Source organism: Pleurodeles waltl, chromosome 5 (assembly GCF_031143425.1).
Source record: "Pleurodeles waltl isolate 20211129_DDA chromosome 5, aPleWal1.hap1.20221129, whole genome shotgun sequence".
Lineage (NCBI taxonomy): Eukaryota > Metazoa > Chordata > Amphibia > Caudata > Salamandridae > Pleurodeles > Pleurodeles waltl.
In genome coordinates, this window is record NC_090444.1 from 1,549,242,258 (window position 1) to 1,549,258,490 (window position 16,233).

At 40.3% G+C, this 16,233-nt stretch overlaps 1 protein-coding gene across 2 annotated transcripts in view; it reads left to right on the forward strand.

The window, feature by feature from the left end:
• SNTG2 (syntrophin gamma 2) overlaps window positions 1-16,233 on the forward strand; it is a 2,000,310-nt gene that overhangs the window by 727,601 nt on the left and 1,256,476 nt on the right. Inside the window, exons 3-4 of one of the 2 annotated variants that reach the window (XM_069235852.1) lie at window positions 9,757-9,808; window positions 9,905-9,962. In XM_069235852.1, the coding sequence (XP_069091953.1) occupies window positions 9,757-9,808; window positions 9,905-9,962 (110 nt within the window). Of the gene's footprint in view, window positions 1-9,751; window positions 9,809-9,904; window positions 9,963-16,233 lie in introns of both variants that reach the window. The other variant, XM_069235853.1, reaches the window with a different exon arrangement.

Below are 16,233 nucleotides of genomic sequence, written 5' to 3' on the forward strand. Positions count from 1 at the left end.
CTTTTAATCCCAAAGTCGAATTTCCATGTAACTTTAATTTAAAAGCAGCCAGCAAGGCAGGCCTGCCTTTAAAATGACACTGGGCACCTCAGCAGTGCACCTATGGGGGCACTACCTAAGCTGGGGTCCCTAAACCTCCATGCCCTACCATATACTAGGGGCTTATAGGTAGGTTAACTATGCCAATTATAATTAGCTACTTTGCATTTCCACTTTACACAGAGCACTGGCTCTGGGACTGGTAAGCAGTACCCAGGACACAGCCAAGAGTCGTTAACCACCAGTACCTGTCCAAAAAGTTTGGGGGTGACCAGGGCAAAAAAGGAGGACTTTCCTACAGAAAGGTTCACACTTGTAAATTTATATGTTCCCTTTTTAGCTTCTAAGGGCATAGTTAGTTGAATGCATAGAAATAGTTGTAGGAAAAGGTACATAGCATCATAAGCCAGTAATGGCGTTCAAATGAAGCAACCTAATAGCATACATTAATACATCATGACCTGTTCATTAATTTCAATGTGATATTGTGTGGAGCAACCATGTTATTCAACTTGTTATTGCAGTAAGCATATAGTCAGCCATACACTTGGCTATGTAAATTCCAGTTCCAGCCAACTTGAAGCTAGAACACTTTTCTGCTATTAGTGGAAAATATGCTTGTGGCACATCTGTATTTTTGTGGTGGTGTGAAATATGGAATAGGGAAATGAATAATGTTGCACTTTGTGAATGAGAATAAGATCTGAATTAGTCTGCCTTATGTTATTCTATAATGTAATGTTAAACTTCATCAGCACGATTTACTCATTTATTATTTAGTTAATTGTTTTGGTAAAAACAACATCACTGCAGGCAGAGGTTCAGCTGCCAATCAGTTAGTTGAGCTGTCTGCCTTTTTATATTGATACTCTTTTATTTTATGTCTAATTCAGCACAAATCTGCCAAAGTTCTTCAGTTGGTTTAAACAACATACAAATGAGACATCAATAGAAAAAAGATGTCTAAGAGAACACCCAAAATACTGTTAAAAAGGATGGTTTTAAAAAACCTCTTCAAATTCATCAAATTTTCATCAGATTGTGCTTATTGGAAAACTAGTTGGAGTATATGATGAAAATGATATAATATAAACAATTCTAGTTTCAAGAATGCTGAGAAGACCCGGTGGCCACAGCAAGATAAATGGCCTGGGGAGTACTGGCAAGGAGAGACATGTGGATGACGCTTATATCCTAGCAGGTAGTGCTATATAAAATGGAAGGACTGGTATTACATGCTTTTATCAGAAAAGGCAATAAGTACATCAATGTTTTTTCTTCATACTGATTTATATAATCAAGATACAAATACCTTATGATTATTTCTTTTAGTTAAATTTTTTAGTTTTGGGGTGGTTTAATGCTTTTTGTGTTTCTGCACCTGTATTAGTGCTTAGTTTTTCTGCATCGTCTGATTTTGCCCCCTTCAATACAGCTTCCTCAAACCATGGAGGAAATATCCCTTCTCCTGCCAAACCCATTTCTCCCTGTAGTTGTTATTTTGTGATAACAAGTTGCCTTCCCAGGGCTTATATTCCCTTTGGTAGTGTCCACACAGCAATCTGTACATTTTAAGTTGCTGGAGTACATCCCATAACCGATGTACCTCCAGTAACTTCTTGAACTGCTGTAGCTGGTCTACAGACAACCTGTGCAGGTACTGCTGGTGTCATAACCAATCCAGTAATTTGTGTAGGAGTCATTTACACAGAAGCTGTAGCACCTGTAGGCATTATAGTTTGAGCAGTTCCCATTTGTGCTGGAACACTTGTGATCACCTGCTGCGTAACAGGCAGTGTAGTAACAGCCTGTGATATAGTCAGCTTTGTCAATACTGGTTGTGCATCTGTTTGTTTGTATTGTTTGCATTGAACCAGTAATCTAAGAAGCATTAGATCCACAGGAGCTGTAGCTGCTGTCACATTATTAGTTATTGTGCTCCAGCGTTTGATACGGGACCTAAGTAAGATGTCGGCTTGTAGCTAACAATTCTTCTAAAATATCATCACCTGAACCTATATCTGTATAGGAATTTGTTTCATCTCTGGATTCTCTGTCCCTTTTAGTCTTTTTCCTTTTAGGTTTTTCACATTTTTCTCATTGATCACCCTTTCCATGTATTATTACTGCATATAATCTTGTTCCCTGTATTATACTCTTTCTCCATCTTTGATGTTGAACATCCCAAATTGCACCTGCCTAATTTCTCACTGCTGTTATTGTTACTCTTTGGTAATTTTCTTTCTTTCTATGTTGAGCCATTTTCCCCCAAGCAGTAAGTGCTTCAAATTGTGGAGGTCTTGGCCATGGCTTAAGTTCACAAAGTTTCTTTTGTAATTTGTCAATAACTCTTAAATTAAATCGACCCCATCTTGAAAATTCAAAGCACCTTCTTTCTCAGTGATCTTGCACCATTGACCATGTCAAACACATGTATGTATCCCTTTCTCGGTTATCATATGGTATATGGGCATAACCTCAGGAGGTGCTTTCTCACCCTCCCTTATTGGAAACGTAACATCACCACTTATTAAACTTTTAGGCACGTTGAACAATTTCTTGGTTTGAATTTCATTTCAAGGGTTCCGTATACATCAAATCTCAGAACCCTTTTTCTCTGAATCACAATGCAGTTCAGTAATCAATTTTACCAATGATCGTGTGACTTGATGTAAATCAGCCAATCACATCACAGTGTTACAGCAACCAGCCAATGCCAGCATATCACAATATGACGCAACAACTTGCTCCTTGCAAAAGCTCACCCTCCTTTACAATTTCTTAGCAAAACACAAAGCTTAATTTCTAATAACTATGCAACATAAAATAACATCTGTCTATGTCTGCTTCATCTAAAGAAAATGACAGAGCAATTCAACAACTGGAGTTTTCAGGTTTTTACACCTTCCAATTTTTCAGTCAAAAATGGTTTTGCAGCCACAATGATGAAATATCGACCAGCAGGAAATCACCTAATCAATGTTGTATCACCTTTGGTATCAGTCTTCATCAACACTGATCAACATTAGTACATCCACAACAAATTATTACTTCCTAATTTCAAATGTGCAGTCAACAATGTTTCACAACCTGCATTTCAACTCATTAGCAGCCAAGAATATCATTAATCAACTTTTATTTATCTATCTACCTATCCCAGGATCTTAGACTTCTTCTTAGTCCAATAACCTCTTTGTGTTCTTTGACAAAAGTGCATAAGCATCCGCAGTGCAATTCAAAACATCAAGAAGTAACTCTCAATGCAATTTTAATGCATAATTCCACATTAATCACGAGTTTGAAGCATCACCCTATTGATATTCACGCCAGTACAATCACTAGTATTCAACTACTATCAGCAACCACTTCAGGAACCACACTCTGTCAGTCTACGAAATCAGGTTCTGGGCAATTGGGCTTTTATCTAACTTGGCACATTTTAATTATTGCAGCTTCTTTTATCATTATGTAACCATCCTCTGTTGCTAACTTGTTGGGAGAGAGTGCAGGTCTATAAATCATCAATTCACAATCCATGCTAATCACTTGGCTCCTGAGGCAATGGACCTTGGAGACAAGAGAGAAGGAAAGAAGCTGCACTTCTAACATTAAGGGCCAGATGTAGCAAAAATAAAAATTGCGACTCGCATTTTGCGAGTTGATGCGACTCGCAAAATGCGAGTCGCAAATTGGAATGCCAGAAAAAAAAGCGATCCGATTTTGCGACTCGCAGCCGGACTCGCAACGCTGTGTGCGAGTCCGCAGTTTGCGAGGTCGCTGTTTGCGAGTGTGCAAAAAACGAACTCGCAATTAGCGAGTGGGTGTCGCAAATTGCGAATACCTTCAAAATTGCTTGCAGATGCAGCAGAACACTCCAGAAAGCATACCAGAACACCCTGGAAACACTTCCTGGCACATGATGATGACATCACAGCCAGGAAGTTAACAAATTCACCTGGGAGGAGGGCTCAACAGTGAGCAGTGTCTCTGCCACTCACAGTAGGGTGCTGAGGAGTGGTAGGCACAGCACCATGGACGCAGCAGGGACCAGCCAGGCTGGCAGGAGGGGCAGGAGATCATAGATAACAGCCAGGACAGATTCATGTGGCACATGGCGTTAATGTGCCACATGACTGGTTGGCATTTTCCTGCCCATGGACAATTTCAACTTGTATATAGTTTCTTCATGACATTAATAAAACAGTTATTTTTGTTCCACTTAACAAATGGTTAATAGGTGAGTATGGTGGGAGTTGACACGTACCGTCCAAAATATTGCGTTGCAATGTGGTCCCGTCTCAGTCTGCCTTGATTAGCTAGACTCCTATCCCCATGATGGCGATGTGGTTGTTCTTGCTCTTCATCATCAGGATCTGGGTCTGCAGGGGTGAGAGGTAGCCCACGTCGGGTGGCTATGTTGTGGAGGATGGCGCATGCGACCACAATTTTTAAAGCGGTAATGGGGGTGTATTGGAGGGCGCCTCCACTGCGGTGGAGGCATCTGAATCTTGCCTTCAGCAGTCCGAAGGTGCGCTCGATCAGGTTCCTGGTCCTCTTATACGCACTGTTGTATTGCCTCTCTGATTCAGTTCTGGGTGTTAAAAACGGAGTCATGATCCAAGGCCTGAGAGCATATGCACTGTCACCTGTTGGGCACAAAAGTACACGGTTAGGAAGTCCAGATTGTCGTGCACAGTGACCTGTGTGTATGTCTGCAAGTGTCTATGGCTCTACCTAGGAGGTAACCGTCTCCAAATTCCCCACGTTCCAGGCGTTGATGTATCCCACTATGCCTAAAAATGTATGAGTCATGGGTACTGCCAGGAAACTTAGCTACGATGTCCGTGATGACATAATGGGCATCACAAACAACCTGTATGTTGAGTGAGTGGGTACACTTCCTGTTGCGGAAAATGTGTTCCAGATTAGCAGGGGGGCATATTTGAATGTGTGTCCCATCTACACACCCTATGACATGAGGAAAGTGGACAATGCGGTAAAAGTCCAGCTTGGTGCTGTTAATTTCTGCCTCATTCCTTGGTAAGTATAGGAAGTGAGACATGTGCGTGACTAAGGCATCTAGGAATGCCCTGAGGAACCTTGACACTGCACTTTGGGATACCCCACCTGCCACGGCAATGACCCCCTGATAGCTCCCTGAGGCCAAGAGGTGCAGTGCGCATAACACTTGCACATGCGTAGGGATGGCGCAGCCACGCAGAGTCTTGTGTTCTAGCTGTGGTTTCAATAAATCTATTAATTCTAGAATGGCTGCGCTGCTAAGGCGGTATTTGTCATAGATCTCCTCTTCAGTTTGCTGAAAAAGAGTCTGCCTGGTTCTATATATCTTCTCCTGTCTGTGGCCCCTCCTCCTCCTCTGCTGGGCTGCGTAGACTCTCCTCCTCACTGCTATCAGGTATATCTCCGCCATCTTGAGTAACCCAGATGCCTTCTGGGTCCCCTTTTATACTTTGGTAATGGTTACCACCTGCTCTGAGTTAGTGGTAAATGGGACATGCAAACTGGGCTTTTTGCGACTAGTCGCAATTTGCGAGTTGCAATCGCATAAGGTTTGCGACTCGCAAATTGCGACTTGCAATTTGCGGATCGCAAAATGGGGTCGCAACGGATGCGACTCGCAAACGGGTCCCATCGCTTTTTGCGAGTCGGAAATGGGCTTTTTGCATCCCATTTCCGATTTTGCACTGTCGCAAATTGCGAATCGGCCCGTTTGCGAGTCGCAAACGTTTGCTACATCTGGCCCTAAATTCTTAAAACTCTCAATCTCAATTTCATTTATTTCTGGACTCAATGATGACAGTTTAGCTTATAGTTTAAACTTTTATCAATCATCAGTTCGTAACTCTCTTTATTATCAAGCCAAGTACAAATTACTGAACATACCATGAACCGTGTCCCATAAATTTGATCTCTAATCTAATTTCTAAAATATACATGTATATTTAGCTGAATAACTCATTAAGAGTTTTCTCATGTAGTAGTTATAGAAAGCTCAGCATCAGAGAATAATCTTTCAGAAATGTATCAAAGAATAAAATATAAAATAGTAAAATTGAACACGCAACCGAGGCTCTGTCTAGTCACCGAGGTTGCCTCTGGCCCAGAATGCGAATGCGAGAGTCAGGGACTCTATTTGCCCCACAGTTCTCTTTCCAGAGGACATGTTTTATATATTTACAATGTTACAAAAGATTAACAATTGTACAGGTAAAATTCTTCTTTCATCTAACCAGAAGTCAGGGTTTCCATCAGACAGGGACAGTTTCTGTCAATATGGTAAGTTCTAACATAACAATCATTCTAAACACACAATATATTTAACTAAACATTTAACAACTCTGAAACATCTACCTATGTTTTCATCAGCCTTGGGTTTCTGAAAGAAAGAACAGTCATGTACATTTTCGGTAAAAATACATCTAGTCATTTCTATTCTCACACATCTTCGCACTAGAAGCTTATTCATAAAGAAACAAATGTTAAGATTAGTTAAGCAAAGCTTCAATTCCATTATAGGTCAATCGGTTAAACACAAAAGAAGAATATTGCTTCTTTGTTAGCTTAGGAAGATTTTGTCATGAAATGTTATGCGAACAGACATGACTAAGGTCAGAATTAACAATGTCAGCTGACCTTTTTTTTATTGAATTTTTTGAATTTGCAAACATTAGCATTTCTGTTAAGTGCATATCATGCAGGCTTTAGAATGGAAATGTTCCATTTATAATGCAGCGTTCATTTAGCACTATAATTTCCTCATAAATGTTAACATTTTAATGCACCTATTTATATTAAAAACCCTTGCATATGCAAAAGTGGCATGACACTAAGCAATAGGGCACTGTCCGCTTGAGAGATCAAGAGGTTAATTCAGTCAATGCTCACGCTAGCACACCACAAGCTCCAATGACAGGCAATGATCAATAGTTGTTTTCTAATTCAGATTGTATACAAAGAGCTTATTAATAAAGGTGTTTTTATCGGGCGTTACATCTATGGCAACAAAGAGAGTATTTAAGCGGGTATCTAGTTTCCTCTTCAATGAAATGGCAAGTAGATACTTCTAAAAAGCAAGACTTCAACTCTATGAACAGTTAATGCTTGGCTTACTTTCGAGTAACCTTATTTAGCCTTCTCTTTAACAGAGTCCTTACTGTTTAGTCAGATTTAGGGGGTCATTCCTACCCTGGCGGTCCGAGACCGCCAGGGTAGGGGACGGAGGAAGCACCGCCAACAGGCTGGCGGTGCTTCTGGGGCTATTCTGACCGCGGCGGTAAAGCCGCTGTCAGAAAAGGGAAGCCGGCGGTTTTCCGCCGGCTTCCCGCTGCCCCTGTGAATCCTCCACGGCGGCACTGCAAGCAGCGCCGCCATGGGGATTTCGACCCCCTTCCCGCCAGCCTGGTTCTGGCGGTTTTTACCGCCAGAACCTGGCTGGCGGGAACGGGTGTCATGGGGCCCCTGCAGTGCCCATGCCACTGGCATGGGCACTGCAGGGGCCCCCTAACAGGGCCCCACATTGATTTTCAGTGTCTGCTTGGCAGACACTGAAAATCGCGACGGGTGCAACTGCACCCGTCGCACACCAGGAACTCCGCCGGCTCCATTCGGAGCCGGCTTCCTCGTTGCTTGTGCTTTCCCGCTGGGCGGGCGGGCGGCCTTTTGGCGGTCGCCCGCCAGCCCAGCGGGAAAGACAGAATGACCGCCGCAGTCTTTTGACCGCGGTACGGTCTTCTGGCGGTTCCCGCCAGGCGGGCGGCGACCGCCGCCCGGCAAGGTAGGAATGACCGCCTTAATCTCCACGTCAGAAATTGCAGTGCATAAATATAAACATCTGAGATAACAACACCACCCAGAGCACGCCGGTGCAACAAAAAGTCTCAGCCATGAAAGAAACATGCTGTAGACTTGCAGGTTGCAAACTCAGCCAAAACTTTTACCCTGGCCTACAATACTACAGGTGGTTATTTAGAAGTACTCCAGGCATTGACTCTCCTAATTCTTCCTCTTCCCAACCTCTCTTTTAATGATAATCAAAGCTACTCTAGCTTCAGACTGCCTAATTTACTAAGAAATATATAAACGGCCATTGTAACTGCATCACACTGTGATACATAAGTTAGAGGCAATATGTAAAGTATTTATTCAGTAGTCAACCAGTAATAAAGTCAAAACACACTTCAACTTTGCCACAAGAAGGACTTTGCCTGGCTTCAACTGGTTCAAGGAGTGACTCCCTGTTTGCCACAGGTGAAAAATAGCTAACCAGAGTCCCCTGCATCAAATCCTGAAGATACTGATAAGCTGACCACTTTCCAGTGGCCGTTTTGGAGTTTGAGCCAGGTGCATTCTGGGAGTTGTAGTCTGCACCAACAAAGAGCAACTCAGAGCTTCTGGAACCTTCGGGTGAACTCTGGATTCCTAAAAGGCCTTAAAAAAACTTCTGGAAGAGGATCCAGAAGTTTGGAGAACTTTTTGGAAAAAGCTCCAACGAGGGATCGACCCGCCACAGCAACTCTAGCCGGCTTGCCTCAACCATGACCCGGCCTGACTTGTAGGTTCGTCCCGCTAAAGAAAATCTCCCAAAAAGTGACTAAGTCCGAACGTAGAAAATTGACCCGGACCTCCCGCACAGTAAGGCTCCAGGGACAATGGATGAAGATTCAGGTTTGCCCTGGTCAAAGTATTTTCATCACAAAAAATCATCTAAATCCGAACATAGGAATCTTCACCACCGGTGTCTCCCTGACTCGTATCCGAGGAAGGAATCCAGGGAGGTCAGAACAGAATGCCGACTTCGTCCCGCTTAAAAAAATCTTCAAGAAAACAGCTAAGTCCGAAGGTAAACTTTTGACTGCAGCCAAGCAGGGCTCCATTGCTGTCGGCCTTAAACTTTGACTTTGCCCTGGTCGCGGTGCGACCAGATGACCAGATTGGCGCTCTTTGTTTATATGCGCTAAAAAACATTAATTCTTTAAAAATCCATATCTCTGGTTCCCCTTATCCAAGTTTAATTGTTTTGGTGTCATTGTAAAGCTAAAAAAATACTCTATCTTTATAAATTGGTGCTGGATTTTGATGTTTTGTTTTTTACTTATTTACTGTTTTGTGTTTTTTAAATGCTTTACACACGAGTCTCCTAAGTTAAGCCTTGTGGATCGTTGCCAAGCTACTAAGGGTTGAGCTGGGTTTAATTTATTGAGACCTAACTGGACCTAAGTGGTGGTTAGTGGACTATTGCTAAGTGTAGGTACTTACCTGCCCTTACCAATAATCCACTTTCCAACAGCCATATTGTGATGACTTCAAAGTTGGGGGGTTTATTAGCATCTAAATGGATTTGGATCACTACTGAGTAATCCACATAAAATTGCTCATTAGCACTTTGTATCCATTTATCACAATTTCTATTTTGTTCTTTTCAGTACCTGCTAATTTTATTTTTCTCATAACACCTGTAATGGTAATGTCATTAAAACCATGTATTGTTTAGCTATTCGTTTAAAATATTATTTGATTGGAAAATGGGTATATTTGCTTTATAACTCAGTCAATTTTCTAGAATCGTTTAATGCTATTTTTAAAATTTGACTAATTGCAAAAAAAGACACAACTCAGTGTAATAATGCCATGACAGCCTTGGTGAAAGCTTTTAACTGAATCGCATTTTTCTATTTTTTGCAATTTGCTAAAGCACAGAACTGTTACCATTCGCAGACAGACAATTGGTGGCCTCGGGCTGAGTATAAAGGTATGGATACAATTGGGTACTTTTTTAATTTCGTTGTTATAAGCACATTTCCCTTGCTTAAAACAGAGGATTTACTTCTTCATGTACTTTTTACAGGGTGGAGCTGAGAATAAAGTGCCAGTTGTTATATCAAAAATATTTAAAGACCAAGCAGGTAAACATGCATTAGTAACATTTCTGTTTTATATCCGCAAGATGTGTCAGCTATACTTATTTCACTTGCTGTTTTAGGTGGTTGCTACATGTGTACTTGCTACTTGGGCAAGTACTACATTCAGGGAGGAACATGCATTTATCTCATTTGCATTGGGATTTCTATGCACCAGGATTTTCACGTGCAAGAAGTGTGTAATGTACGCACATTATTAATATGCGTTAGCAGCATGATTGCACTCAAGCTTATATGAGAATCGGGCAGGTGGACTTTTATGATGGTGGTAATGATATGCGGTGGAGTATCCTTACTGCCAACACATAAATCAGCCATGATTTTACCTCCTTGAAAAACACAGACTCTCTTTTAATGTTGCAGGATTCAACAAACTTTGTGTATCTATTCTAACCTCTCCCCACCTCTTCCACTCAGTGTTTCTGTTTCTGTTACTCTGACTATTGATATCACTGTTGCTGTGGATCAAGCTATGAACACAAATACCTTGTTTTTTCTGCTGGCATCTGGATAGATTCCACAAGTATCCTTCCTACTTTTTGTTTTATGAAAAAGAAACAGCAGATTATTTTGGTACTGCAGCAGATACAATGCACAGTTGAGCACAGGGAAAGCCACTAGTCTGAAGATCCTAGAGGAATTCAAGTGATGTAATGATGAATAATATATGTGGTGCTGGTAAAATATTAGAATGAATGACTGGTGTGTCACTGGGGATCTGCTGTCTGGTTGATTACCTTTGCAGAGGCATAACTGTGTGTAATGTGTAGACATATTCCCTTAGAGATAATATATCTGCACCTAAAGAAACAGTAAAGGCAAGAGCCCATGGGAAGTGCCTCTTGAGCAGCCCTCTGGAGCTTATACAATGCCACAAATGGAGTGGGTAGTAGGGGCTTGTCACTACCCAGTTAGGGGTGCCTGGTTGAAGTAGCAACTACTCCAGGAGGACTTGGTCATTTGGAAAGTCAAGGTTTGAATGTCCTTGTAACTAGGCATTGGTCATGCTTTCAGCAGTCAGAGTTCTTGAGGTGATGGTAGAACCCTCAGTGAGCATAGTCTCCATAGTCTCTGTGGCTCTCAGTGAGGTGGCCTCTCTTCATGGGGTCCCAAAAGAACAAATATTGTCCCTTTGTTTCTAACAGAATGCTCCCTTACCTTCCGATATTTCCTCATAATTTGTGCCACCTGCTGATGCGAGCACTGCTGTGATTCTGTCTCTTCAAAAAAGAGCAGACGTGGCCTCTCCTAATGGGCTGAGGGTCCATGCCTCCTTAATTTTTGCCTAAAAAGAACAGTGTCTGTCATATATTAATTCATACCTACCTTTCTATCCCTCTATCTATCCATATATATCCCTATATACGTGTGTGTGTATATGTATATTCAATTATAAAAAGGCAAATTTAATTTTTAACTACAATTTTCTAAGAATCTAAGACTATACATGAAATTAAATATCTTTACATGTAAAGTATATTTTTTAATTTTAAAAATGAATCTATTTTGAAGAAATTAGCAAAAATATGGAAAATCTTTTTTGTTGAATCAGTATACTTTATAACAAAAATACATATTTTACCAAAATACCTGCTAAATATTCATGAATCTATAGAAATTATGAAAATATTAATTAAATCTAAACAAAAGATTTACATAACTAAATTAAATATTTTGATTTGGGATGACATTTCCTATTCTAACTCCAAACCTGCAAACATTGTAAGAAAACACATATATTTGGAGAAGTGCAAATTTACTATTCCAACTCCAGTCTCACTAATATTGGAGAAAATGCATATATTTTAAGTGGACTAGTTTGCTGGTCTAGTTTCCTATTGGTACTCCATCTGTATGCACTTTGAAAGTATATATAATTGGGGGCAGGGAACTTCGTATTACTATTTTAACTCCAGTTCTACAAACTTTGCTGAAAATACCTACATTTGGACGAGCAATATTTACTACTCTATCTCAGTTTCACTCACATTATGAGATGTGCACATATATATGTAGGGTGGAGGTTAGATTTACTATTGTAACTCCAGTATCCAAACATTGGGACAATGCATATAATCGGGGGTAGAATATTTCCTACTCTAACTTCAGTTCTACAAACCTTGGGGAGAGTAAACATATATGGTGTGGGGGTCATAATATCTATTCTAAATGAAGTCCCACTAACATTCAGGAAAGGGTATATTTGTGTTAGAAGGGAACATTTAATATTCTAACTTCAGTCATCCAAACAATGGGGGGGTGCATGTAATGGGGGCATGTTTACAATTCTAAAGTCAGTCCTACAAACATTGGGCTAGATGCATTTATTTGAAGAAGTCGGAATTACTCCAGTTCCACTAACATTGGAAAAAGGCAATATATTTGGTGGTTATTCAGATTTACTATTCTTTTTCTAGCCCTACAAACTTTGTGAAATGTGTTTTCAAATTGAGGAGGGGAATATTTAGTGTTCTAACCCAAGTTCTGTAAACATCTGGCAGAGTGCACATATTTTCAATGATAGGAATTTTTGAAAACATTTTTTAATTAATGTGATAAATATTACTTGTACACATTTGTTTGCAACATTCACTTTAAAATTCAGAATCTAAAATGGCATTGATCGTTTTTTTTACAATGGTTTCACTGCGCCTTCTTTTCAGGACTTCTTGACTACTTTGATTTGAATAGAGAGATTTCAAATTGCTGGTGTCTTTAATTCAAAATGGATATAGTTGTTCCATGTAGCTTGTCGAGCATGTATACAAGGGATATACAGAGAACCAACTTTGTTTAATCTCCTTGACTCAGAGACTAGATAATGTTTATTATGCAACAAGATCTTTTTTAATTCAAGCATTTCATGACTACAAATAAAAATAAAATCCGATCCCCTCCAGATGTTAATAGTCACCCTCCACATTGACAGGGATAGAACATGAAGGATGTAAAGGAATGGAGTCCTCCTCCAGTGAGCATCCAAAACCTTGATCAAGATACCCCAGTCAATGTATGGAAGGTGATAAGTCCTACATTTCTGTGTTTTGGAGCATGAGCATTCCTGTGCAGATTTACTAAAGTCTGCAAATATGGGTTTTCACCAAAATGGTGTGCCTAACTGAGGCTGGCATAGCAAGGAAAAATATCTTTATTTCTCCACTTTAGTTCCTCTTTGCATGTGTTCAGCTTAAAGCAGCACATATGTAAAGAGGAATAAACCTCAAAGAACAGTTTGTGTGCTAGACATCCTACATACCAACGTATTCTGACGATAGTATGGGCACCCTTGTATCATGGGACAAGGGTGTTTGAATTGGTACTAGGCTGCCACAAGTGCGTCAGTACAAGTAAAGGGCAGAAGTGTGGCATATCTTAGTAAATATTGTTCATTTCTGCTCTCTTCCTTTCATGTAACACAGTGAAGCATATTCCCTTTGTGCACTGAAGTTTTAATAAATCTGGTCCACGTTTCAAATACCCAGGCTGATAAGCTTGTGTGTGCATTAAAGATCTTAAAAAGCTCCATGCAATATTAGAGTCTGGTGAAAGCTTAAAGCAGTACAAGTACAATGAGAGTTAGAATGGGATTCCATGTTCATTGAAGTCTTTGGGGTGTTATCCTTAGACATTGTTGTCTAGAAGGATGGGTAACTTTCCTTTGTAAGTGACCTTGAATTTGGTAAACTAAGTAAATGAAAAAGAGAGAATCTTATTTTTAATCTGTGATCCGACAGCCAGAAAACCTTTGCAGTTGAGTACTCTTGAGAGATGTTGATTTTTGCATCCTCCCACAATATGCTATGATTCAGAATGATTTCCATGTGTTGGTACCGAAAGGGTTTACAAACTTTTCAATACTAACTCTCTTGTGAAGCTAATGACTAAGAAATATTTGAACCATGTTTCCAAAACTGGAGGCATATTCTGCACTGTTGATAGCCCAAACATTCGTAAATTACACCTGTGATTGTAGTACTCTAATTCAGCAATGTCTCTTTGAACTATAATGCATTTTTCTTTGAATTAGATCATTTTTCATTTACTGAATCTTCAAGACTATTCAATTTTCTGCTTCTGAAATCCTTCTCATGTTGCTTAATATCACTGGAAATACCTGCCATTCAGCTGTATAACCTTGCTCATTATGGTACTTAATGAATGTTGATGTACTTCTGAGAGTTTTAGAATAGTGCCTATTGTTGCATTCATATTTGTGTTTACTCCTATCAGTGATTCAAGTTTAGGAGACTCCCCATAGGTGAGTTAAAGGCATGATTTGTATTTGTTTTCCACCATCTTCATCAAATACCTTCTTTTTAGTTCTGACATGAATACGTGGAACAGATTCATGACATAAATCTTTCAAACAGCCAGGCAGATATTCTGTGCCTTAAAGAACTCAAAAAGCTAAATTTACTACTGGAGCCCTATGTAATAATAATAAAGCAGGTAGTCACAAGTAGAATGTGACTAGGATATGATTCTGTGTCCACTGCAGTCTTGTAGATGTTGTCCTACAAATGATTGGTCATTGTGGTCAAGAAAGATGTGTATCTTTCCTTTCTAAGTGACCCTAAATTTGGTCAGATGAGCAAATGAAAAAGGGAGATTCAGATTTGTAAGACATGATCCTAGAGCCAGAAAGAATTTGTGGATGAGTACTATGTCTTTTGAGTAGTCTTGCAAGAGGTTGATGTGATTTTAAATTATTTCTGTGTGTTGGTATTGAAAGGGTTTACAGAGAATAGCTCCCAGGAATTCATCATTTTTAATTTTGGGTGTGGTCGCAGTGTGAGCATTTACCAATGCCAACTTTCTTTTGAAGGTAACGACTATGACCTTTGTGAACCATGTTTCCAAAATGTCCACACTTGCTCTGGAGCTATTTTCTGCTTTTTTTAGCCTGACAATTTGTAGATTACCCCTTAAATTGTGGCCCCCAAACTCAGAAATGCCTCTTTGAAGTGTGTTGCATTTAGCTTTGGATGTGATATTTGGGTCGTATAGAGTATTACATTTTCAGTTTTGGAAACTCTTCCTATCAGCTGTTAAATGGAACTGTAAATACCTGAAATGTCTGTCAGTTTTATATGCTTGCTCGTATTGGTACTTTGTGCAAGTTGAGGTAATGCTGAGAGTTTTTTATTTTTATTTAGAATAGTGTCCAATATCATATTCATATCTGTTTTTACTTTGGTCAGTGACTCAAGATTGAGAGACTCTACTTCGGTCAGTTTAAGCTTGTATTGTGTTTTTTCACTACCATAGTGATGTGGTATCTTCTTTGTGGTTCCCATATGGTTTAGTATGAGAGTTTCAGGGCATAAAACGGAATTACAAATGTTTCACTAGCAAAACCTAAGTAAGTCAGTAGTGTTGTAAATAACCAACTTTAGGAACTGTTTACTTAATCTCTGTAAACACTCCCTGACCACTGTGGAGCACAACAGAGGACTTCAACTAATTTTTAATTCTGTTCCAGAATTTCTACTTGATCACTGTGTTTTGCAGGTGCAGTGTGGCTGCATAGCTGGTCTATAGCATTGTGGAGTTTGATCACACTATTTCTATCTGTTTGTTGTAAAATTTCCACAATACTAGCAAAAAAAAATATGAATCACTGATGCTTAGTTTTACTCTACTTTATACCACCTTAAAGCTATTAATAACACCCACCCACTGGAAGACACCTACCTGCAAAGAGAAAGCAGTACATGAAGTCAGAAGTCCTGATCTTTGAAAGAACACTTCCATGTAGGGATCGAATGGTACGCAACTTTGGCAGCTCGGATAATCTCCTTCCATATTACACTTGTGATTCTGTTGCAAAAGTTGATATCAATAGTGCAGCCTGTATCAAGGAGGGATTGGTGCACGAACATCAGATCTTTAATCAGTGGCTGTCATTTAAACCTTGGGGTCCTGGCACGGTTAGTAAACACAAATCACCCTGAAGAAGGAAAAGTCACACTTGGGCCCTGATTACAAGTTTGGCGGACGGGAAGTGCAGTCCGCCAATCTCCCAACAGGGTGTCCACCACTGTAGTTGTGACCTCCGTGCTGGCCCAGTTATGACCGTCCTGCTGGGCTGACTGACGGACGGTCAGCCCAGCTGGGAAGTGGCACCGGCTTGTAATTGAGCCGGCAGCAATCCTGCCACCTGCAGGGGGCATCAGTACCCTCGAAATGCGCACTGTCTTGTGTGCATTACAAGGGTGCTGAGCAGGGAGACCCCTGCACTGCCCATGCCACGGGC